This window comes from Rhinatrema bivittatum, chromosome 2, assembly GCF_901001135.1.
Source record: "Rhinatrema bivittatum chromosome 2, aRhiBiv1.1, whole genome shotgun sequence".
Taxonomy (NCBI): Eukaryota; Metazoa; Chordata; class Amphibia; order Gymnophiona; family Rhinatrematidae; genus Rhinatrema; species Rhinatrema bivittatum.
In genome coordinates, this window is record NC_042616.1 from 448,534,267 (window position 1) to 448,557,813 (window position 23,547).

General features: G+C 46.7%; 1 protein-coding gene across 1 annotated transcript; it reads right to left on the bottom strand.

Moving 5' to 3' along the window:
- Window positions 1–13,601: 13,601 nt before the first annotated feature.
- On the bottom strand, window positions 13,602–13,988 carry LDOC1 (LDOC1 regulator of NFKB signaling). The gene has a single exon (XM_029587125.1). The coding sequence runs from the start codon at window positions 13,986–13,988 to the stop codon at window positions 13,602–13,604; it is 387 nt and encodes a 128-aa protein (XP_029442985.1).
- Window positions 13,989–23,547: the final 9,559 nt, after the last annotated feature.

The following is a 23,547-nucleotide window of genomic DNA, read 5'->3' on the forward strand; positions in this document are numbered from 1 at the left end:
TACAGTGAATCTGTCTTATAAGTCCATTATATAGTGAGAAATAAGTATTTATTTTGTTATACATTGTTTTTCTCACATAAGAGGTTCTTTCTTGCCTAGTACAGTTTGCTAAGGCATACTGACTGGAACCACTAAACTGTTTATGTGACCCAACCCTGCTCTACCATGACAGCAAATGTGCAACCCACTTTGCATCTCCTTCAGGAGGATCCCTGCTGGCTGTGGAATAGTCATCACTCCTCAGGAAAGGTGGTGTGAATAAGAACTCAGGCTACCTCTCAAGCTATTGACTCAGATAACCCACCCCCCGGTGACAGAAAGCAAACTAAAAGGTAACATAGATTTAAACAACCATCATACACTGTGCTCATTAACAAGAAAACAATACTTTCTTTTGGGTGGGTGGAAGAGAGTGCTTGCAGCTTGCTTGGAAGTGAAGTGGCTTACAAGACTCGTGCTGCTATTTGAATATTAGAGCTTTCTTTCTTCACCCCAGCCCTTCCCATGATATTCTTTAGTCCTAGGAATCTCAGCAGGAAAATTCTTACTGTGGCTCAAATTACTCATAGCCAAGATGGATGCTGATTGAGGGGGAAGAAAGAGGGTATTGAGCTGAGGGAAGGGGCAGCGAACTCTGGGGCATGGATGCCATCTTACCTATCGGCTCCATGCACCGGGCCCCGACCCTGGCAAACAGCTATAGCTGGTGAATCGTGAGATAACTGAGTCTGGTCGCAGTATGGATTTGGGACCTCAGTTCCTTTAAATGAACAGTTTTCTGACTCAGAAACATTTCAAAATATGAGCAGGGATTTATTTACTCATGCAGAACACAAGAAAACACATAATTAACAACAGAAACGAAAAACCTCGCTTTCACACAGCTCTGACTGAAACATATGCGGTTGTCTACCACTGCCAAAGAGCAAGCTAATCCTGTTATTTCCCCAGTAGAAAACGCTTACCCCCTCTTTAGCCTCTGTGTAGTGAACAAACAATCGGTAAAGAGCAATTTAGCTTTCTGCTGCTCCAGTGCTGGAGCCGTTAAGGTTACAGTCTTTAAAGAGCATGTTTACCTTCTGACAACTTTAAAAGAAACTTCTCAGACTCCATCCATCAATAGTCCCTCGCAGGGCAAGATTCTTGCAGGAAGCTATTCTGGTACCATCCAGTCATGTTCAGGAAGAAACCTTTTCTTCTTTGCAAGTGTTTATTCCCAGCAAACATTATTCTCTTTCAGATTCAGGTGTTTGTTTCTTGCGGGTGTGGGGAGACCCCCAAATTTGTGACCTCTTCAATTATTTTAGGTGTGGGGGGGGGGGGGGGGGAGGGATCCAGGAGTTTCTTTTGTCTGAAAGTTGTAAAAAAAGGTTTGAATGTTTTGAAATGGCACTACTTCAAAGTGACCACTGGATGGCACTTGGTGTGGTACTAGATTAATGGATTATGGAAGGTTTTGTTTGGTTCGGAGGTGTCCTGGGAAGATAAAAATTCTGGGTCAAATTGGTGGAAGTTGCCCTTTCTAGGTTAGAGGTGAGAAAGAGCGGGATCTCCAGGATGTAGATGTCCTAGGATATCCAGCCCCTGGGCCGGTGGGATCCAGGGACATCTCCAGTACAGAGTGGGCCCTACAGGGGCTTTTACCCTCAAGGGAAAAGGAGTGAGGCCAAGGAGTGGAAAGCTGGTGAGTTCTCCCCCTGAGATGCTGGCTGGGAAGAGAAATAGAAAGAGGCAATTACTCCTTCCAAGGAAGAGAGCACCTAGAGGAGGAGAAGATGAAGGGATGTCCTGAGATGAAGGGAACCCCAACTAGAATTGGAGGGTAGAGGAGGCCAGGGAATCCTAAATATGGTTCAAGCATGAAGCCAAGGCTGAAGGCAGAGAGGTTCCTGAGATCACGCGGTTGTGAGTAGCCCATGAGGTCAGATGTGAGCAACTAGAGGGGTATTTGGGGATGCACACTCTATGTCCCAGAAGTTGTGGAGAGGAACAAGGAAAATAATGTAAGATTGAAAAGTTCTAATTTCTGTTCAAATATAGATTGAGAGAAGGGTATTCTAAATTTTGATTCTACCATGTAGGTTTTAATAATGTATGTTTTACTCTGACTGTGTATCCCATGAACTCTGAGTATTCAATACCAAATGTTTTCCCTATATCAAACTGTATATAGTGACTGGTTGTAAAATCCAAAAAGTTAAGAATTTTGGTTATATCTTGGAATGGTGTGACTCAGTTTGATGAGACTTTATTTTTGCCAGCACTAGTAAAGAAATATAGGGACTAAGTTTATGGAGGGTAAAATGACCAAGGCACTCCCTGACCAGTCAAGAAAAAATGAGCCATCTGTCTGCTCCTTATAGGGTCCACTTCATCATCTGCATGACCCAGATTCTGAATCCAGTAAATACATTTGAGAGTCTGAACTCTATCATACTGTTGCAGTTGGGTACTGCAGGCAGGGTAGTGGACCCTTGGGCAGGCCCACCTAGGATGACAGGGTAGGCCGGGAGGCGGAGCCACAGGCTGGCGGTGTTCACCCGGGAACCAGGAACCCCCCAGGAGGAGCCCGTAGGGTCCTGGAACCTTGGGACTTGGGGTATATGCTCAAAGTCCAATAGGAGGTAAGCCTGGGCTGGGAGTGTAGTATGGAAAGTCCAGAGTGAAAGATAGTCCGTGTACCGGCAGTACAGGTCGAGGGCCAGCTGATGACAGGGCAGCGAGCGGCAGCGATACCTGTAGCAAACCGGACAGTGAGGCAGGGTCTGTAGAATGCTGGGCCTGGAGCAAGCTGAAGACGTAGATGGAATCGGTAGCAGACTGTGGACTGGAACAGGCTGTAGACTGGAACGGAGTCTGCCGCTGGTTGTGGACGGAAGCAGGCTGTGGACTGAAGCAGGCTGTAGACGGGAACGGAGTCTGCCGCTGGCTGTGGACGGAAGCAGGCTGTGGACTGAAGCAGGCTGTAGCGAAGTCAGGAACGGACCAAGGTCTGAGGCAGGCGGCAGGCTGAAGCGAAGTCAGGAATGGACCAAGGTCTGAGGCAGGCGGCAGGCTGAAGCGAAGTCAAAGGTAATCCAAAGGTCAAGTCAGGAACGAGGAACAGACGAAGCGCAACTCAGAACTACTAGGCAGTAGTGAACCTCGTTGCAAGGCAAGGAGAAGGAGTCCGGCACCGGTTATATCAGGCTTAGGGCGTGGCGTCATTAGCACAGGCGGAGCCAGACTTCCGGGAGCTGTGCGTACAAAGTGGGCGTCCTCACGCGCGTGCGAGGCAGCGGGGAGACGGGCAAGCAATGGCGGCCGCCACGTGGAACTGGCAGAGTTGTCGGAGTCCCGGCACCGCGGGACGCGGCGTTTCCAGCAGCGGAGGTAGGCACTGTTCAGGGCTAGAGAAGAGGAAGCAGCAGAGACCGCAACAGTACCCCCCCCCCTTTACGGCCCCTCTTGAGAGGCCCAGGTTTCCCTGGATGGTCCTGATGGAACTGTTGCAATAAGCTCTTGTCAAGGATATTGCGGCTGGGTTCCCAGGTGTTATCTTCATCACCGCAACCCTCCCACACCAGTAGATATTCCCATCTATGGTTCTGGAAGCGGACATCAAGAACCTCTCGCACTTGGTAAGTGGGGTCATCGTCGATGGCTGTTGCCATAGGATCCGGAGGCGTACGGTGATAACTAGAGAGGACCATAGGCTTAAGCAGGGACACATGAAAGACATTGTGGATTCGGAGAGTAGAAGGCAGTCTCAGCCGATACGAAACCAGGCCCACCCGCTCAGCAACCCGAAATGGTCCACAGAACTTGGGTGCAAATCTCCGTTATGGGAGTTGGAGATGGATGTTCTTGGTGCTGAGCCAGACTCGGTCCCCGGGCTGGTAGATGGGAGCTGGACGTCGGTAGCGGTCGGCCGCTTGCTTGGCGGACACGGCCGAGCGGTGTAGCTGTTTCTGAGTCTTGTGCCACAATGTCTGTAGTTGTCGAACCGTTACCTGAACAGCCGGTGAGGCGCTGGGGACATCCAGCGGGAGCGGAGGTCTCAGCGGTTTCCCGTAGACTAGTTGAAATGGGGATTTGCCGGCAGCAGCATGAGCTTGATTGTTGTAAGCGAACTCGGCCCACGGCAGTAGTTCTGACCAATTGTCCTGTCTTTCGTTAATGAAGGCCCGAATATATGCCTTCAGGGTCCGATTCATTCTCTCGGTCTGTCCGTTGCTCTGTGGGTGAAAGGCTGTGGAGAAACTGAGCTTTACTTTAAAGCATTTGCAGAAGGCTCTCCAATAGCGGGCAACAAACTGGGATCCCCTGTCGGAGACTATGTCTTGGGGAAGACCATGTAGCCTGAAGACATGCTGGGCAAAGAGACGGGCCAGTTCGGGCGCTGAAAGAAGTTTAGGCAGAGGTACTAGGTGCACCATTTTAGAGAAGCGGTCAACGGTGACCCAGATGACTGTATGCCCACAAGACAAGGGTAAGTCCACCACGAAGTCCGTAGCTATGTGGGTCCATGGTTCGGTGGGGACCGGTAGTGGCTGTAGGAGGCCACAAGGGGATCCAGGACTGGGCTTCTGATGTGCGCAGGTGGGGCAGGAACTCACATAGGAGAAAACATCCTGCCGGATGTTGGGCCACCAATAGAGCGATTGATAAGCTCTAAAGTCATTTCGCATCCTGCGTGCCCTCCGATGAGGGAGTCATGAGCCCAGCGTAAGGCCGTTAGGCGATCCCGGTGAGGAAGTACGGTCCTATCCTGGGAGAGGACCGTTAAAGCAGACAGGCGGACTTTAGTCGGGTCCAGGATAAATTGAGGAGGTTCTTGATCCTCCTCAACGCATGTAGTGTGACAGAGAGCATCCGCTCGGAGGTTCTTGGCCGCAGGCCGATATTGCAGAACAAAGTCAAAACGACTGAAAAACAAGGCCCAGCGGGCTTGACAGGGGTTCAGTCGTTGAGCCTGTGACAGGAACTCCAGGTTCTTGTGGTCTGTGTATACGGTGGTGGTATGCAGGGAGCCCTCGAGCCATTGTCTCCACTCTTCGAAGGCGAGCTTTATTGCCAAGAGCTCCTTGTCCCCGATGGAGTAATTGCTCTCGGCTAGAGAAAACTTCCTGGAGAAGTAAGAGCAGGGGAGGAGTTGGCCAGAGTCGGAGTGTTGGCTGAGAACCGCCCCAACCGCTATACTGGAGGCGTCGACCTCCACAATGAACGGTCTGGAGGGATCCGGATGCCGGAGGCAAACGTCTGAGAGAAACGCCTCTTTGAGGTCGGAGAAGGCTGCCACCGCAGCGTCAGGCCAGTTTTTGGCGTCAGCTCCCTTGCGGGTCAGGGCCGTGAGCGGAGCCACTCGGTGCGAGTAACGCGGGATAATGTGTCTATAGAAATTAGCGAAGCCTAGAAATTACTGGAGGGCCTTGAGGCCCGTGGGCTGAGGCCACTTGGTGATGGCCGCTACTTTTTCTGGGTCCATGCGGAAGCCGGTAGAGGAGATGATGTATCCCAAGAAGGGCAGAGACTCAGCCTCGAATGTACACTTCTCCAGCTTGGCATACAAGCGATTGTCTCGGAGGGCCTGAAGAACCTGTGTGACGTGGTGGCGATGGGAATCCACATCTTTGGTAAAGATGAGCACGTCGTCCAGGTAGACTATGACATGCGAATGAAGCATGTCCCGCAGAACCTCATTCATGAGGTGTTGGAAGACGGCGGGGGCATTGCAGAGACCAAAGGGCATTACTAGGTACTCGTAATGCCCGTCTCTGGTGTTGAACGCCGTCTTCCATTCGTCCCCTGGGCGTATGCGGACGAGGTTATAGGCCCCTCTGAGATCCAACTTCGTGAAGATACGGGCACCCTGGAGGCGATCCAGAAGCTCTGGAATAAGCGGGAGAGGGTACCGATCCCGCTTGGTGATGGCGTTTAGGCCGCGGTAATCAATACACGGCCGGAGGGAGCCATCCTTCTTGGCCACAAAGAAGAATCCGGCACCAGCTGGTGAGCGAGACGGGCGGATGAACCCCTTGAAAATGGAGCTGACTGAGATAAAAGCTCAATTAGCTTCAATTAAAAGTATTACACCCACATTGCATTACACAGATAATAATTCCCCAATATCACGGAAAAACCAGGAGTCAAGAAAAGGAGATCCATTACGCTCAGGTAGGACCCAAAGTCATCCATTCTTGACAGATGAGCAGCCAACAGGTACACCCTCCCACTCAAACAGGTCATTAAGAAATTCTTTACAATCCAGGATTACAGTGGGCTCTGGTAGAATTAGACCTGTGATAAGGAGACACACAATGTACCAAATGCAAAAAGAACAAGCCCTCTCTATATTAAAAACTGAGGAAGTTCTTGAAAAAAACATTGCAGTATTACCAGAAAAGAGAGAAAAAACACAATGCATGCAGTATTTCAAGATCCATAACCAAAAGAAAAATCTAATTGAGATGGATAACTCTGTCAACAGTGGCACAACTACAAACAGAAAGAGTAAAGTGAATAACAAATCTCAACTAATATCTCATAAGGAGTCCAGGAAAAGCAATAACCTTAAAGAGAGTGCCTGGAAGGCTATGACCACAAATGCTCATAGTTTGGGAAATAAAATCCCAGATCTGCAGGCCCTAATGGCTGAGGCAGAATTGGACATTGTTGCTATCACAGAAACATGGTTCACAGAATCTCATGAATGGGATACAACAATACCAGGCTACAACTTGTTAAGGAAGGACAGAGAGGATAGAAAAGGGGGAGGTGTGGCTCTTTATGTCAGAAACAACATCCAAGCATCTGAGTTACAAGGAAGTTGGGGTAAAGAAGAAGCTCTATGGGTCGACCTAAAAAAAGATGACGGAGTGTCCATTTATATTGGAGTGGTTTACAGGCCTCCAAACCAAAAGGAAGAGCTGGACAGAGATCTGATTGAAGACATCCATAAGATAGGTAAGAAGGGAGAAGTGGTGATCGTGGGTGACTTTAATATGCCAGATGTAGACTGGAAAATCCCCTCTGCAGAAACTAAAAATAGTAGAGCAATAATGGATGCCATGCAAGTATCTTTGTTCAAACAAATGGTGTTGGAACCCACGAGAGAAGGTGCTATACTCGACTTATTGCTCAATAATGCAGATAATGTCTCAGATGTCCAGGTGGGCGCCCACCTCAGCAGCAGTGATCATCGAACGGTATGGTTTAATATCACTAATAGAATAGGGAAAAGAACCACAAAGACCCGAGTTTTACAGTTCAAAAACACAGACTTTGAGGAAATGGGAAAGTACCTGGAGGAAGAACTTAAAGGATGGGAGAACGAGAGAGATGTGGATCAGCAGTGGACCAATCTAAAAGGAGCAATCACCAAGGCAACTGCTCTATATGTTAGAAACATAAAGAAAAGCAAAAGAAAATTGAAACCTATCTGGTTCTCAAAGGAGGTGGCTGACAAAATTAAAGCTAAAAGAACAGCATTCAAGAAATATAAAGGATCCCAAAGGGAGGAGCACAAAGAAGAATATTTGTATCAACTGAGGGAGACGAAGAAAACAATCAAGTTGGCAAAAAATCAAGCAGAAGAGAAGATTGCCAAGGAGATAAAAAATGGTGACAAAACATTTTTCAGATACATCAGCGAAAAGAGAAAGGTCCAAAGTGGTATAGTGAAATTGAAAGGTGGTAATGATCAATGTGTGGAGACAGACGAAGAAATGGCAGAAATATTAAACGAATACTTCAGCTCTGTGTTCACTAAAGAAGACCCTGGAGAAGGACCATCTCTACACAACAAGAAACTGGAGGGAAGTGGAATAGATGAAAATCCTTTTACAGTAGAAAATGTGTGGGAAGAGCTAAAGAACCTGAAAGTGGACAAAGCCATGGGGCCTGATGGGATTCATCCAAGGATATTGAGGGAGCTCAGAGATGTTCTGGCGGGTCCGCTGTGTGACCTGTTCAATAGATCCCTAGAAACGGGAGTGGTGCCGAGAGACTGGAGAAGAGCGGTGGTGGTCCCGCTTCACAAGAGTGGGAACAGGGAAGAGGCTGGCAACTACAGGCCGGTTAGCCTCACTTCGGTGGTGGGAAAAGTAATGGAGTCTCTGCTGAAAGAGAGAATAGTGAACTATCTACAGTCCGGAGAATTGATGGACCAGAGGCAACATGGATTCACCAGGGGAAGATCCTGTCAGACAAATCTGATTGACTTTTTTGACTGGGTAACCAAGGAATTGGACCAAGGAAGAGCACTCGATGTCATATACTTGGATTTCAGCAAAGCTTTTGATACGGTTCCGCACAGGAGACTGGTGAATAAAACGAGAAGCTTGGGAGTGAGTGACAAGGTGGTGACCTGGATTGCAAATTGGTTGACGGACAGAAGACAATGTGTGATGGTAAACGGAACCTTCTCTGAAGAGAGAGCGGTTTTAAGTGGTGTACCGCAAGGATCGGTGTTGGGACCGGTCCTGTTCAATATCTTTGTGAGCGACATTGCGGACGGGATAGAAGGTAAGGTTTGTCTTTTTGCGGATGACACTAAGATCTGCAACAGAGTGGACACGCCGGAAGGAGTGGAGAGAATGAGACGGGATCTAAGGAAACTGGAAGAGTGGTCGAAGATATGGCAGCTGAGATTCAATGCCAAGAAGTGCAAAGTCATGCATATGGGGAGCGGAAATCCGAATGAACTGTATTCGATGGGGGGGGGAAAGGCTGACGTGCACGGAGCAGGAGAGGGACCTTGGGGTGATAGTGTCTAATGATATGAAGTCTGCGAAAGAATGCGACAAGGCGATAGCAAAAGCCAGAAGAATGCTGGGCTGCATAGAGAGAGGAATATCGAGTAAGAAAAGGGAAGTGATTATTCCCTTGTACAGGTCCTTGGTGAGGCCTCACCTGGAGTACTGTGTTCAGTTCTGGAGACCGTATCTACAAAAAGACAAAGACAAGATGGAAGCGGTACAGAGAAGGGCGACCAGGAAGGTGGAGGATCTTCATCGCATGACGTACGAGGAGAGATTGAAGAATCTAAATATGTACACCCTGGAGGAAAGGAGGAGCAGAGGTGATATGATACAGACTTTCAGATACTTGAAAGGTTTTAATGATCCAAAGGCAACGACAAACCTTTACCATAAGAAAAAAATCAGCAGAACCAGGGGTCACGATTTGAAGCTCCAGGGAGGAAGATTCAGAACCAATGTCAGGAAGTATTTCTTCACGGAGAGGGTGGTGGATGCCTGGAATGCCCTTCCGGAGGAAGTGGTGAAGACCAGAACTGTGAAGGACTTCAAAGGGGCGTGGGATAAACACTGTGGATCCATAAAGTCAAGAGGCCGCCAATGAAGAGTGGGTGACTCGCCAGAATGATGGCTACTGCCTGGAGACAATACCCTTAGTCAATAAACATACACATGGTTACTGTGACTCCAACATCACTCTAAGATTCAACAGCAAGAGGAAATGTGGAAAAAAGGATTTGCACTCACAAAGACGGGAGTAGCTGGCTTGTTACGGCGGTTACTACCCCAAACCAAATATCCAAATTACTACCTCCACCTTCCTCTATTCCTGATGCCTTTCAACTAGCTTGATCACTCCATTCTTATACTTCACTTTCAATGCATATCCAGCATAGTTCTCTGCTTCAACAGCAGGGGAAAAGAAAAACTGTTACTTCACACATCCAGCAGAGCTCTCTGCTTAAACGGCAGGGGAGAAGAAAAAAGGGTTCGCACTCACAAAGCGGGGAGTAGCTGGCTTGTTACGGCGGTTACTACCCCAAACCAAATGTACCTGATACTTCACTCTCGACGCATATCCAGCATGGCTCTCTACTTCAACGGCATCGGAGAAAGACTGATACATCACGAATTTCCAGCATAGCTCTCTGCTTCAACGGCAGGGGAAAAGAAAAACTGATACTTCACGCATATCCAGCATAACTTCAACGGCAGGGGAGAAGAAAAAAGGATTCACACTCACAAAGCGGGGAGTAGCTGGCTTGTCACGGCGGTTACTACCCCAAACCAAATGTGCCTGATACTTCACTTTCGATGCATATCCAGCATAGCTCTCTGCTTCAACGGCAGGGGAGAAGAGAAAAAACTGATACCTCACGCATATCCAGCATAGCTCCCTGCTTCAATGGCAGGGGAGAAGATAAACAACCAATAAGGGCTGTATAACATAATCTGGGTAAAAACAAATAAGCATGGGTGTAGCTTGCTTATTGCGGCGGTTACTACTCCTACTACCTCTAACTAATCAAGCTAGATATTTCACTTGGATGCAGCTCCTCCACCGCTCTCTACATTAATGGCGGGGGTGGAAGGGAATTAGAACCAAGAGCTAAGAGAAACAGATAAGTATGGGAGAAGAAATGAGGGAAGCTTGCTGGGCAGACTGGATGGGCCATTTGGTCTTCTTCTGCCGTCATTTCTATGTTTCTATGTTTCTATGTTGGCAAAGTTCTCCGTAATATACTGGGACATGGCCTTCGTTTCAGGTAGCGACAGAGGATATACTCGGCCGCGAGGAGGCGTGGTACCCGGCAGGAGGTCGATAGGACAATCAAATGGCTGATGCTGGGGAAGGATCTCCGCCATCTCCTTGGAGAAGACATCTTGAAAGCCTTGGTATGGCTCAGGCAGGAGGTGCGAGGAGCAGAGGTGCAGAGGTCTGGGCGGACGTGGGAGGTGTAGACAGCGTTCAAAACAGGCAGGACCCCAACGAACCAGCTGGAAGTCATCCCATTGTATCATGGGAGAATGCTGACATAACCAAGGAAGTCCCAAAACTAACGGGTGCACTGCTCGCTCTAGGACGAGCTGGGAGATCTCCTCCGAGTGGAATAGGCCTGTTTGCAGAGTCACTGGGGCCGTGGAGCAAGTAATAAGCCCCGGGAGCAGAGTACCTCGGATCGAGGAGATCCACAGAGGAGGGACCTTTTGAATTGTCGGCAGGGCAAGCTGAGTAACCAGATCGGCCACAATAAAGTTCCCTTCAGCTCCAGAATCAATGAAGGCACGAATCTGGAGTTCCCCACAGGGGTATTTCAGAGTTACTGCTAGCGTGCAGAGAGGAGCTGATCCAGTAGCGCCTAGGTGTAGCTCCTCAGTGTAACCTAGGCATGAGCGTTTCCCGGACGCTCTAGGCATGAAGCAAGAAAATGCCCCTTGCCTCCACAATAGAGGCAGAGGCCTAGGGAGCGACGTCTCTTCCTTTCTTCCGGTGTAAGTGGAGACCTGCCCGGTTGCATAGGTTCCCCAGTAGGCATAGCGGGAGGAAGAACCTTAGGTGCCGGTGTTCTGGCGGAGGTAGGCTGCTGTGGTGAGGCTCGGCGACTTGAGCAAGTCTCTCTATCCCGCTGTATGAGACGGCGATCCACCCTACCAGCAATGTCCATTAGGTCATTTAAATCCTCAGGAAGCTCCAGACCTGCCAGTTCATCCTTGATTCGGCCTGCCAAGCCCTTGAGGAAAATCCCTTTCAGGCAATCATCTTATTATTTATTTATTTATTTTTAATTTTTATATACCGAAGTTCTTGTAGGGGCTACAAATCACTCCGGTTTACATAAAACGAAGAACTGCTCAACAGAGAGCGGAGCTTTACATGGAACCGTATAACATATGGAACAGTATAACTGGTTGACAATTTAACATAGTGCTAATTAAAGTAATAATATTTTAACTGGTAATAAATAAAGAAATATAATATTATATATAAGAAGTATAACTATTTAAAGTAGCAATAAATATAAATATAAGCAATGCCAAATATATATAAGAAATAAAGTGAATTTTTGAGCTCAAAGATAATTGTCCAGATGCAGATTCTTAAAAGAAGTACTTGATACAGTGTCCATAGTTAAGGGATGCCTGGTAATTAGGAAGTCTGTCAGTCGCGGTAAGATTAAGTGTCTGGGTAAGCTTGTTGGAAGAGAAAAGTCTTCAGTCTTTTTTTGAATTCTTGATGACTGGGTTCTAGTCTAAGATCTGGGGGAAGCGTGTTCCACTGGTGTGGGCCTGCTGAAGATAACGCTCGTTTGCTCAATGATGATTTTATTTGCGGAGCATGCAGTGTTCCTCTGTATGCGCTTCTGATTGGTCTGGAGGAAGTGTGCGGTTGGAGTTGAGAACTTAATGTAATGGGGGCTAGATTGTTTGTCGCTTTGTGGATGATAGTGAGTACCTTATAGAGTATCCTTTGTTTAATGGGGAGCCAATGTAAGTTCTGAAGGATTGGGGTGATATGATCTTTTTTGTTAGTGCTAGTTAGAATTCTTGCTGCTGAATTCTGAACCATCTGCAATGGTTTGATAGTGTTTGCGGGAATACCTAGTAGCAGGGAGTTGCAGTAGTCGAGCTTGGAAAGAATGATGGATTGTAGTACTAGCCTGAAGTCGGAGAAGTGAAGGAGAGGTTTAAGTTTTTTGAGGACTTGCAGTTTATAAAAGCAGTCCTTTGTGGTATTGTTTACGAACTTTTTTAGGTTTAGATGATTATCAAGCCATGCTCCAAGGTCTCTGACGTCGGATGAGAACGAGTTGTTTGTGTTAGGTAGAGAAAGGCTGGAAGAGATTGTGCGTGGATCCTGGGAGACAATGAGCATTTCGGTTTTATTAGCATTCAATACTAAGTTGAGGCTTGAGAGTAGGTTTTTGATGGGCTGTAGGCATTCGTTCCAGTACGTGATAGTTTTTTGAAGGGATTCTGTGATCGGAAGGAGGATTTGTATGTCGTCTGCATAGAGGTAATGGGTAAGCTTTAGGTTTGAGAGTAGATGGCAGAGAGGGAGGAGGTAGATATTGAAGAGGGTGGGTGAAAGTGATGATCCTTGTGGGACTCCTTGCTCTGTCAGGATTGGATGCGATTCTTTGTTGTTTATCCTTACTTTGTAGAATCTGTTACTTAAGAAGGAATGGAACCATCTAAGGGCTGTGCCTTTGATACCTATGTTGGCTAGTTGGTCTATTAGAGTAGAGTGTTTTACCGTATCAAATGCAGCAGAAAGATCCAGGAGAATGAGCAGGTAAGATTGTTTATTCTCCATATTAACGAGGATTGTGTCAGTGAGAGATAGTAAGAGCGATTCGGTGTTTAGGCGTTTTCGGAATCCATATTGAGCTGGGGATAGAATGTTATGATCTTCCAAATAATCTGACAGTTGTTTGTTGACAATTTTTTCCATCAGTTTGGCGATAAGAGGTAAGTTAGCGATGGGTCTAAAATTAGCTGGGTCTGATGGGCAAGCGTTTGGTTTCTTTAGTAATGGTTTCAGTATTGCCAATTTTAACTGGTTAGGAACTAAACCTTGAGAAAGGGATGTGTTGATAATTTCTGCAATTGGTTTTGAGATGGTGTTTGGTATGGCGATGAGGAGATTTGTTGGTATTGGGTCAGATGGGTGGGAGGAAGGTTTGAATTTTTTAAGTGTGTTTTCAATCTCCAGTGAAGAAGTGAGCTCGAATGAATCCATGAATCTTGAATGAATGAATCTTGCCAAGCAAGTTCCATGGCCAGGGTTCGGAAGTCTATAATATAGTCAGCCACCGGGCGTGTCCCTTGCCGCAGGTGTAGGAGCTCCGAGGCCGCGGTGGATCAGCATGCTGGGTCATCAAAGGCCAGACGGAAGTTCAGGAGGAAGTCTTGTAGGTTCTGTAGCAAAGGGTCTGAACGTTCCCACAAGGGTGAAGCCCAATCGAGGGCCTTGCCGTCCAGCAGGGAGAAGATAAAGGCTACTTTGGCTGCGTCTGAGGGAAACTGGGATGGCAGCAAGGAGAAGCGCACTTGACACTGGTTCAGGAAACCACGACATGTCTTGCTATCCCCGGCATACCGGGTAGGCGTGGGCAGCTGAGTACTTGAAGTAGACGCGGGTGCCGGAGGCAACTCCCGAGTGGAAACCTCAAGGCGGGAGACCAACTGTTCCACAGTGGCAGCGAGGGAATCAATGCAGTGCTGTTGTTGCTGGAGACGTTTGGCCATCCCTGGTATGGCCTGCAGGCTTGGAGTCTCCGCCGAGTCCATGGCCTTGCAAACTGTTGCAGTTGGGTACTGCAGGCAGGGTAGTGGACCCTTGGGCCGGCCCACCTAGGATGACAGGGTAGGCTGGGAGGCAGAGCCACAGGCTGGCAGTGTTCACCCGGGAACCAGGAACCCCCCAGGAGGAGCCCGTAGGGTCCTGGAACCTTGGGACTTGGGGTATATGCTCAAAGTCCAATAGGAGGTAAGCCTGGGCTGGGAGTGTAGTATGGAAAGTCCAGAGTAAAAGATAGTCCGTGTACCGGCAGTACAGGTCGAGGGCCAGCTGATGACAGGGCAGCGGGCGGCAGCGATACCTGTAGCAAACCGGACAGTGAGGCAGGGTCTGTAGAATGCTGGGCCTGGAGCAAGCTGAAGACTTAGATGGAATCGGTATCAGACTGTGGACTGGAACAGGCTGTAGACTGGAACGGAGACTGCCGCTGGCTGTGGACGGAAGCAGGCTGTGGACTGAAGCAGGCTGTAGACTGGAACGGAGACTGCCGCTGGCTGTGGACGGAAGCAGGCTGTGGACTGAAGCAGGCTGTAGCGAAGTCGGGAACGGACCAAGGTCTGAGGCAGGCGGCAGGCTGAAGCGAAGTCTGGAACGGACCAAGGTCTGAGGCAGGCGGCAGGCTGAAGCGAAGTCAAAGGTAATCCAAAGGTCAAGTCAGGAACGAGGAACAAACGAAGCACAACTCAGAACTACTAGGCAGTAGTGAACCTCGTTGCAAGGCAAGGAGAAGGAGTCCGGACGCCGGTTATATCAGGTTTAGGGCGTGGCGTCATTAGCACAGGCGGAGCCAGACTTCCGGGAGCTGTGCGCACACAGTGGGCGTCCTCACGCGCGTGCCAGTCAGCGGGGAGACGGGCAAGCAATGGCGGCCGCCACGTGGAACTGGCAGAGTTGTCGGAGTCCCGGCACCGCGGGACGCGGCGTTTCCAGCAGCGGAGGTAGGCACTGTCCAGGGCTAGAGAAGGGGAAGCGGCAGAGACCGTAACACATACAGAGATAGAGCCTCTCAGCATTTTATATGCCCCATGATTGTGAGGGATTATATAAAATTGGTGCTCGAACCTGGGGCAAAGGGAGCAGTTTGGAAGGGGTGGTGTTTGCGGAAATAGTCTTAAAGAACTTTGTAAAATTTTGGGGATGTGAGTGATTTTTTTGCTCCATGGAAAACAATGGTGGCAAGATTTGGCTTTGGTTAAGCTGGCATTACCATAAACACTCATCGCAACATTACACAACCCCCACCCTATTTTGATGCTCAGTCAACAAGCTCCTAGTATATTCACAGATCTTTAAATTTCCTCATCCTCCCCCCTCCTTACCTAATCTATTCATGCTCTCACGTCCCCGTAGTCATTTCTCTCTCCCTCCCTCCCTCACCCCCTCCCCCTCCTTCCTCCTCGTGCCCCCCTTTTCACCCCTACCTCTCCTTCCACCTCCGTTGTCCCATCCCTCCCCCTCCTCCCTCCCTTGTCCCTCTCCTACCCTACCTATCACTCAAGATGTAAAGTAGAAAATGAAATGTTATAGTTCTATTATATTTATATGTTACCAATGTTCAAAACCACCCGTTATAGTTTAGTGTATTACGTTGTTTCCAATGCTCAATATGCCTGTTATTGTTTACTGTACTACGTAGTTATAACTGTAAACTGGAGTGAAGGACTTCTCCAAACTTCGGTATATAAAAGCACACAAATAAATAAATAAGATAGCTGCCATGATGGAATGCAGAGGATTTTCCTGGTAGAAAAGCAAGAGGGAGGTTTTTGAGTCTGTGTGGATCAGAAGCCACTGACAGGGAGCAAAGGAGGAGTTTGTTTGTCAGCGTGGTTGAAGTCGTCAATAGGGTGCGGTACAATGTGGGTATTGGTGGCCAATCGCAACAGTGAGTCCTATGCACAAGGAGAAAATCACCATAAAAGGAGGGAACACCATCTTGTGGAGTTTTGTGTTGGAGCATGCATGGGGAGCTGTTGGTAAATGAAGTGGAAAATGCATTCTGGCAAGTGGAACAAAGGTTGAATGAAGATTTCCAAAGAACAACCCTTTTCAGAGAGTTGCATCCAAGTCAGCGAGAGAAGCTGAGAAGTTGTGGGTTTTTCAATTCAAGAGAATTTGCCTGCGATTATGGCAGAGGGAGTTTGAAGCCCTAATCATCATGAGTGGCCTGGTGTGAGCCAAGAAACAGTAATGTTTGGCCAGACATGGGTCAGTTTCGCAATCAGCCTCAATCACCCCAGGAAGCCTCTGACCACGGAAAGCAGCAGTGCAGCAGGCCTTTGGATGCTAAGCTCATTGGATACTGCCATGCCACTCTTCATTTGGACCCTTCCAGATGTGTGTGGTCAGGACTTGCACGAAACTCAATATAAATTCCTCATACGTTACTATTACTCTCAGATTCGAGCACATCGTATCGGCCTTACCCCCTCACCCGTTTACGAGAAATGTGCTCTCTCACCAGGCACCTTGGGCCATAAGTTTTGGGGCTGCCCCAAAGTTCAGAACTTTTGGCATGCGGTTATGGCTTACATTCTCCAAGTGACTAAAGTACAGATACTGGCTCAGACACACATTCTTCTTTTTAACCACCTGCAGGAAACCGCATTCAGTCAGAGGTACAATTGGCTGTGGATCCGGAAAGTTTTACTTTTAGCTAGGAAATCCATCCTCTAAACCTGGGTAGGGACCGACCCGCCCACCCTGACTTTTTGGAAGAATCAAATCCACCTTTTATGCTTAACTGAGAAGGTGGCGGAACGCATAGATGTTGCCCGTAAACCTCAGCCTTTCCTCCTCATTTGGGTCACCTACATCCAATCACTACCCCATAGGGCACGCAGCTTAATATTGAATGGCATGTCCATACCCTTTGCTCCTTAAATGTCTCTGTCTCATTTTAACTATGCTCTATCCTTAGCAAGGCCTATGGAGAGGGGGCGGGGAGGGGGGGGGGGTCAACAGCTTTACAGAGAGAGGCTGAGAAGAACACATCAGCCTCTTTTCAGTGTTTTCTTTTGGGATGGGACGGGGGGGGGGGGGGGGGTTGTGGGAGTTGGGATTTGTTATGTTTTCAGTGTGCATGTGTTGCCATTATTACCCATGTATCGATTTACTGTTGATGTATTGTTTGTCATGTGACATGGTTGGTTTTATGTGAAAACTAATAAAGATACTTAAACATAAAGGCCAGCCTTGCACTCTATGGATGCCTCAGCAACAGGTCCCCTGCCATGCCTGCTGTGTGTTTTGCTTCTGGATCTTTGCCTTGCCATATTCCTGACTTGCTCCTTGCCTCATCTGCCTTGCCTCTTCTTAGTCCTGCTCTCTGCCCCTCCTTTCTACTCTTTGACTGATCTCTTATGCTTGACCTCCGCCTGGATTCTGACTTCGCCTCATCTCTGCCTGCCCTGTCCTTGACCTGGATTCTTACCTTGCCTCATCTCCACCTGCCCTGACCTTGGTCTGGACTCTGTCACTGCCTGATCACTCTTACGGGACCATCGCCTAAGTCCTGCTGGCCCCAGACCCAAGGGCACAACTTGAGAGGGAAGGGGTTGGTATAGGTAAAGCTCAGACCTAGTTCTAGCCTGAGTGGGTCTACCTGCTGTCGGTGTGGTCCTAGCCTGTTCATCTGCTAAGCTGTGTCAGCACTCCATGACAGAGACATCGAGAAGGAGTTGGAGTTCCAGAGTTGGCTAGACTTGGGTATTGAAGTAGGATGTAAAACCTTCTGGCTACCTTGCATGTGCTGCGATGTATGAAGTTTCCTTTCTGGCCTAGAGTTTGCATGGAATTGGTGCAGAAAAACATACATTCAAGAGACAAAGTGGCATGAGTCGGTGAAAGTGGTGGATGGATACCAGCTGGGGAAGGCACGAGATGCGCTGCAAGCAAGCCCTTGGAGAGGCCTTCACCTTATAAGAAGGCATGTGAGGCCCTTGCTTAGCTAAGGCTTAATCCAGAGGTGGTAAGTACCCTAACCCCAAGCCCCTCCAACTCTCCTTCTGCATGAAACATACCTTGGGGTTCTGGCCCAACCAGGGCTTAGCTGAGACCCTCTGACTTCCTCCCCACCCCTCTAAAAAAAACTTACTGGGATGGTGGCTGGGAACTTCCCCAGACACCATTAACCCCTTTTGTATGGGGTTCAGCAGTTGTAAAGGGAAGGAGTGATTTCCACTAGCTCCCACCCTCTCTTCTTCTCTTTCAAAATGGTAGTATCAGCTCGCCTGAGACAGGTTCTGAAGTAAATCACATTAGTGCCTCTTGGGAGGTCTAGCACCATCATTATTAGAGAGAAGAAGAGAGGGAGGGAGGGAGTGAGTGGACACTGTTCCTGCCTTTTACTTCCCCCAGACCTTCAAAGAAGGGGTAAGTTGGAGACAGAGAGATCCCTGGCCCTGGTAATTTTTGTAGGGAACAAGAGTGGGGGGAAGGGGTTCAGAAGGCCTGGATAAGCCCTCAGAGTAGACTCAGGCCCGAGATATTATCATATTTTGCCAGTGGGATAAGGGTTGGCCCAGCCCAGGACTAAGGCTTATGTTGGGTGGGAGGGTGGTCAGAGGGCCTGCAGGAAACACATTTCTAATTTTTTTATGCTTTGGATTTATTTATATTTTGTTTTTAATATATATATTTTTTATATTGGCAAACAAAGTGAATAAAAAAATATTAAAGTAACAAAAATGAAGAAGAAAACCCCTGAAATGGAAAAAACAAATCAAAATAAAAATCTTGGGCTTGCACATCCCTAGGTTAGAACAGAAACAGAATCCATTAGAGAAGTGGATAGAAAAAAAATGTGGATTCAGTTTCTTATTTTAGTTCATTTGCCATTTGAATTTATTTCATCCATTTTTGTTCCCAAGTTCATTCATTTATTTTGTTATAGTATGGGGGAAGCAATGCATCCAATTTTGGACTCTAACATTGGATTTTTCTAACCAAGTTGAATGAAACTTGCAAGCGGGCATTCCAAGACACCAAGAGTGGCATTAACAACTAGGGATGTGCAATCGTTTTTCCCGAATTAGGCAATTTCAATTTGGAATGATTTGGGAGAACCAAAAAATGGTCAGGTTTAACCAAGTTTAAAAGGTTAAAAGTAAAAAGATTTGTATTCATTCATATAGCAAGGTACCTGAGTATATTTTTTTTTCCTTAGTAGTGATTATGAATCTCTCTAAATTCCAGAGAGAGGGAAAGGGGTTACTTAAAAGAAAAGAATTGGAAAAATCTAAATAATTGCACAGAACAATTGCGAACAGTTAGAAATTCCATGTAATCCAACTTACTTCACTTAAACCGAAGGGTGTTTCAGAGGATTACAAAAATTATTCCTGCAAGAAAACCAGAAAGAAATATCACAGTTTATATCTGTGTGGGTTAAATTAAGGGTAAATACTTGATGATGCGTTAAAGTATATTTACTTGTTCTGTGCTAAAAATCTCTAGAGAAGGCTCTATTGAAAAAAACGAAAACAAAGAATCAACAAGGAAATAAAACATTTTTAAACTTTCTTTTTATTTGATTTTAAATATATATAAGACAAATACTGTCTTGAAACTACAGAATTACAAGAGTTTAATTATTCAAAATATTAAACAAAGTAATAAACTCTATCCTAGTCTAGACCCACAAAATATAGAAGTGGCAAGACCACCATAAAAAAATCCCTTACATTTCAAATACAGCACAGATCCATTCTGCAGTCTAGCAAGTAAGCTGTGAACATTGATTAGCACAATTAAACAGAATCCACACAATCTTTCTTGGGTAACAATAGAGTCAGGATCACTCCCAAAAATATGTGAAGCTCCCTCAATTTTAATCCTACATTTACAGGAATAATTCAATGGAAACTCAGTCCCCGTAGAAAATGCCTCTTCTTTCAATGCCAAAAATTGTTTCCTCCCCACCTGCGTAATCTGGGAGATGCCAGGATAAAGCTGAATTTTTAACCCAAAAAATAAAGAATGCAATTTCTGGAAAAAAATGAATAAAAACCTTAAAACCTATTAGTCAGAGTGTGAGAGAAAAGAAACCAATAACTACCCTCTGAAGAGAAGGAAATACAGTACATGAATGTAATCCGCTTTGAAGTGCCTGAAAAAAAGCAAAATATAAATCAAATAGATTAATAAACAGCAAGGTTCTTTTAGCTGTAACTTCAAGGTCTATGTGTAATGCAGACAGAAAGAATTCTATGTGTAATGCAGACAGAAAGAATTCCAGCAAATTCTACTAACTGCGCTGTCTCATTAACAGCTTGAATGTTGTGCAGGACAGTGGGAGTTGGATCTTGGCTTCTGTGTCTCTGAGAGTGGAGAGAGGAAGCTTCCACTGCAAGCAGAAGAGAATCTATAAACGTTTGCAAGGAAGCAGGGTTAGTTTGAATGAGGTCCTGTAGATATTGAGCTGCTGGGCGGCCGACCATACTTATCTGACTAACCTGGCTCCTCCCCATTAATGACCTTACCCCACAGGCCACTTAGGCCTGGATTCTCTAAGGTCTGCGACCTTAGAGAACCCGGCAGTAACGGGGTGTAGTTATTCGATGCAAAACTGGCAGCGATAAGGAATCTTGCCTTTCGCCGCCAGTGATGTGTCCGAGCGTCGGACCCCAGTGCCACCCCGACTCCTCTTCCGGGGCCGACTCCGCCCCAAGCTAGCTATGACATGCGAAAAGTCCCTTTTCACGTGCGATAGCGTTAGACAATGACCCCCTTAAGAATATAAGAACATAAGAACATGCCATACTGGGTCAGACCAAGGGTCCATCAAGCCCAGCATCCTGTTTCCAACAGTGGCCAATCCAGGCCATAAGAACCTGGCAAATACCCAAAAAAGTAGGCTAACTATTTAGCCATATAACAAGTTATCCTGCTAAGAGGCGGCCATTCAGAAAGGCTGGATACTTGGTCACTGCTACTTAGCCTGATAAATCCTAATTTATTCAGCTAATATGTGCTGAATATTGCCCTCAATGTTTTCTGCCCCGCTATCCGTTAATGTGCAAGCTTCCTGCACTGTGGAGCTCAGACTCAGGAGAGTTGAAGCAGGGCGGACTTTTCTCTGAATCTCTGGATAGTTATTTATTGTTTAATATGGTTAGCTTGGTTTGGGATTTAGTTGCAATATAGAAATCTCTTCCGTCTGAAATCTTGCAATTAAAGAAAGCTGTAACACAACATGGAAAGCATGGGAATAGCCATTGTTTTGCTGTATTTCAGCCTCCTGAGCTGCAAGAGCAGGTTTTCCCACTGCATATTCTCTACTGTTTTGTGTTGCAGATAAATCCTGTGGTCTCACAATAAAGTAGTTCTCAGACTCACCCGGTGCCTTCTGTCTTCTTTGGGCCTAAGAAGCAGCGAGTCAGCCACAGAATTAAGCTGGTTACATACAGTCTCAAGCTCCTGTGATATTAAGTGCTTCCTACTTATCCTTTATTTGTTGTGGGTCTTTTAACAGCAAATAAATAGCCTTCAATATTGGTAGAAAATTTTCTCTGTGTTTCAGCACACTTTCAGACAGACTTCATGAAGAGCTCTATAGGCCAAATATTCCTCTCCACTAGAAAACTAATTGCTCTGAAATTTCTATATTTCGGGGAATTTTTTATATTCTCCAATATCACAGATGTGAGCCCTTAGGCTGTGGCATGGTTGATGCAGCTTAGTAGGTGATAGGGTTGCCAACTGGCTCCATATTTTCAGGACAGGCTGATCCAGTCCTGGTTTTACTCCCCTGCATGCAGGTACTTATAGTCTTGCTTTTCTTTGGGAATGCAATAGGGAAATCAGAATAAGTCCCAGCATGCAGGGGAGTAAAACCAGGACTGGATCTTGTCCTGAAAATCTGGAGCCAGCTGGCAACCCTAGTAGGTGAATCTACTAGGCCCATGCAGACAGTTGGCAGACATGCCCCTACTGGGACTGGAACTGGAGCTTCACCTGTACCAGCCCCATTCCCCATGGGTTGAGCCTTTGGGTTCCAGGGGTGGCAGGGCTTAGGCAGGTGACTCATAAAGAGTGGTCAGAGAGAGTCCTGGTATGGGCAATGTTCAGGGAAGGCAATGAGAAGATGGTATCTGGGTCTAGGCCAAGGGTTAGGGCAGGTGGCGAGCAGACGGTATCTGGATCCAGGGCAAGGGTCAGGCAGGTGGCAATCCAAGAGAAAAGTCAAAATTCAAGGCAGAGGTCAGAACCGGAGAATCAGGCCAAGATAGACAAGATAAACAGAGACGAGACCCTGAGGGGTAAGACAGTTGAACAGACAAGACAAGGCAAGAAATAACTCCGAGGGCAAGGCCAAAGTACTTGAAAACTGGAAGGTGGCCAATGAAACCCCGATATTTAAAAAGGGCTCCAGGGGTGATCTGTTAAACTATAGAACAATGAACCTGACTTCAGTGCTGGGGAAAACCATGGAAACTGTTAGAGAGAATAAAATTGCAAAACATTTAGATAGACATGGTTTAATGGGACACAGCCAGCATGGATTTACCCAAGGGAAGTCTTGCTTCACAAATCTCCTACATTTTTTTGAAGGGGTGAATAAATACATGGACAAAGGTGGTGAATTTGGATTTTCAGAAGGTATTCAACAAAGTCCCTCATGAAAGGCTTCTAAAAAAACTAAAAAGTCATGGGATGGGAGGCAATGTCCTTTTGTGTATTGCAAACTGGTTAAAAGACAGGAAACAGAGAGTAGGATTAAATGGTCTGATTTCACAGTGGAGAAAGGATAACAGTGGAGTGCCAGAGGGATCTGTACTTGGAACGGTGCTTTTTAATATATATATAAATGACCTGGAAAGAGGTACGACAAGGAGGTGATCAAATTTGTGGATGACACAAAATTATGCAGAGTAGTTAAATCTCAAGCGTATTATGATAAATTGCAGGAGGACCTTGTGAGACTGGAAGATTGGGCTTCAAAATGGCAGATGAAATTCAATGTGGACAAATGCAAGGTGATGCATATAGGGAAAAATAACCCATGCTGCAGTAACACAGTGTTAAATTCTATCTTAGGAGCTACCGCCCAGGAAATAAATCGAGGCGTCATAGTGGATAATACATTGAAATCATCAGCTCAGTGTACTGTGGCAATAAAAAAAGCAAACAGAATGTTAGGAATTATTAGGAAGGGTATGGCAAATAAAACGGTGGATGTAGTGATGTCTTTGTATCACTCCATGGTAAAACTGCACCTTGAATACTGTGTGCAATTCTGGTCACCACATCTCAAAAAAGAATTAGTTGCACTGGAGAAAGTGCAGAAAAGGGCAACCAAAATGATAAGGGGCATGTAACAGCTGCCCTATGAGGAAAGGCTAAAGAAGTTAGGGCTGTTCAGTTTGTGCAAGAGACGACTGAGGGGGGATATGAATGAGGTCTACAAAATCATGAAAGTTCTTGAACAAGTTAATGTAAATTGGTTATTTACTCTCTCAGATAATAGAAGGACTAGGAGGCACTCAATGAAGCTACAAGTAGCTC

Bases quoted from the DNA above. Each gene is read 5' to 3' on its own strand.
- LDOC1 (XM_029587125.1), bottom strand. From the start codon at position 13,988: ATGGCCAAACGTCTCCAGCAACAACAGCACTGCATTGATTCCCTCGCT.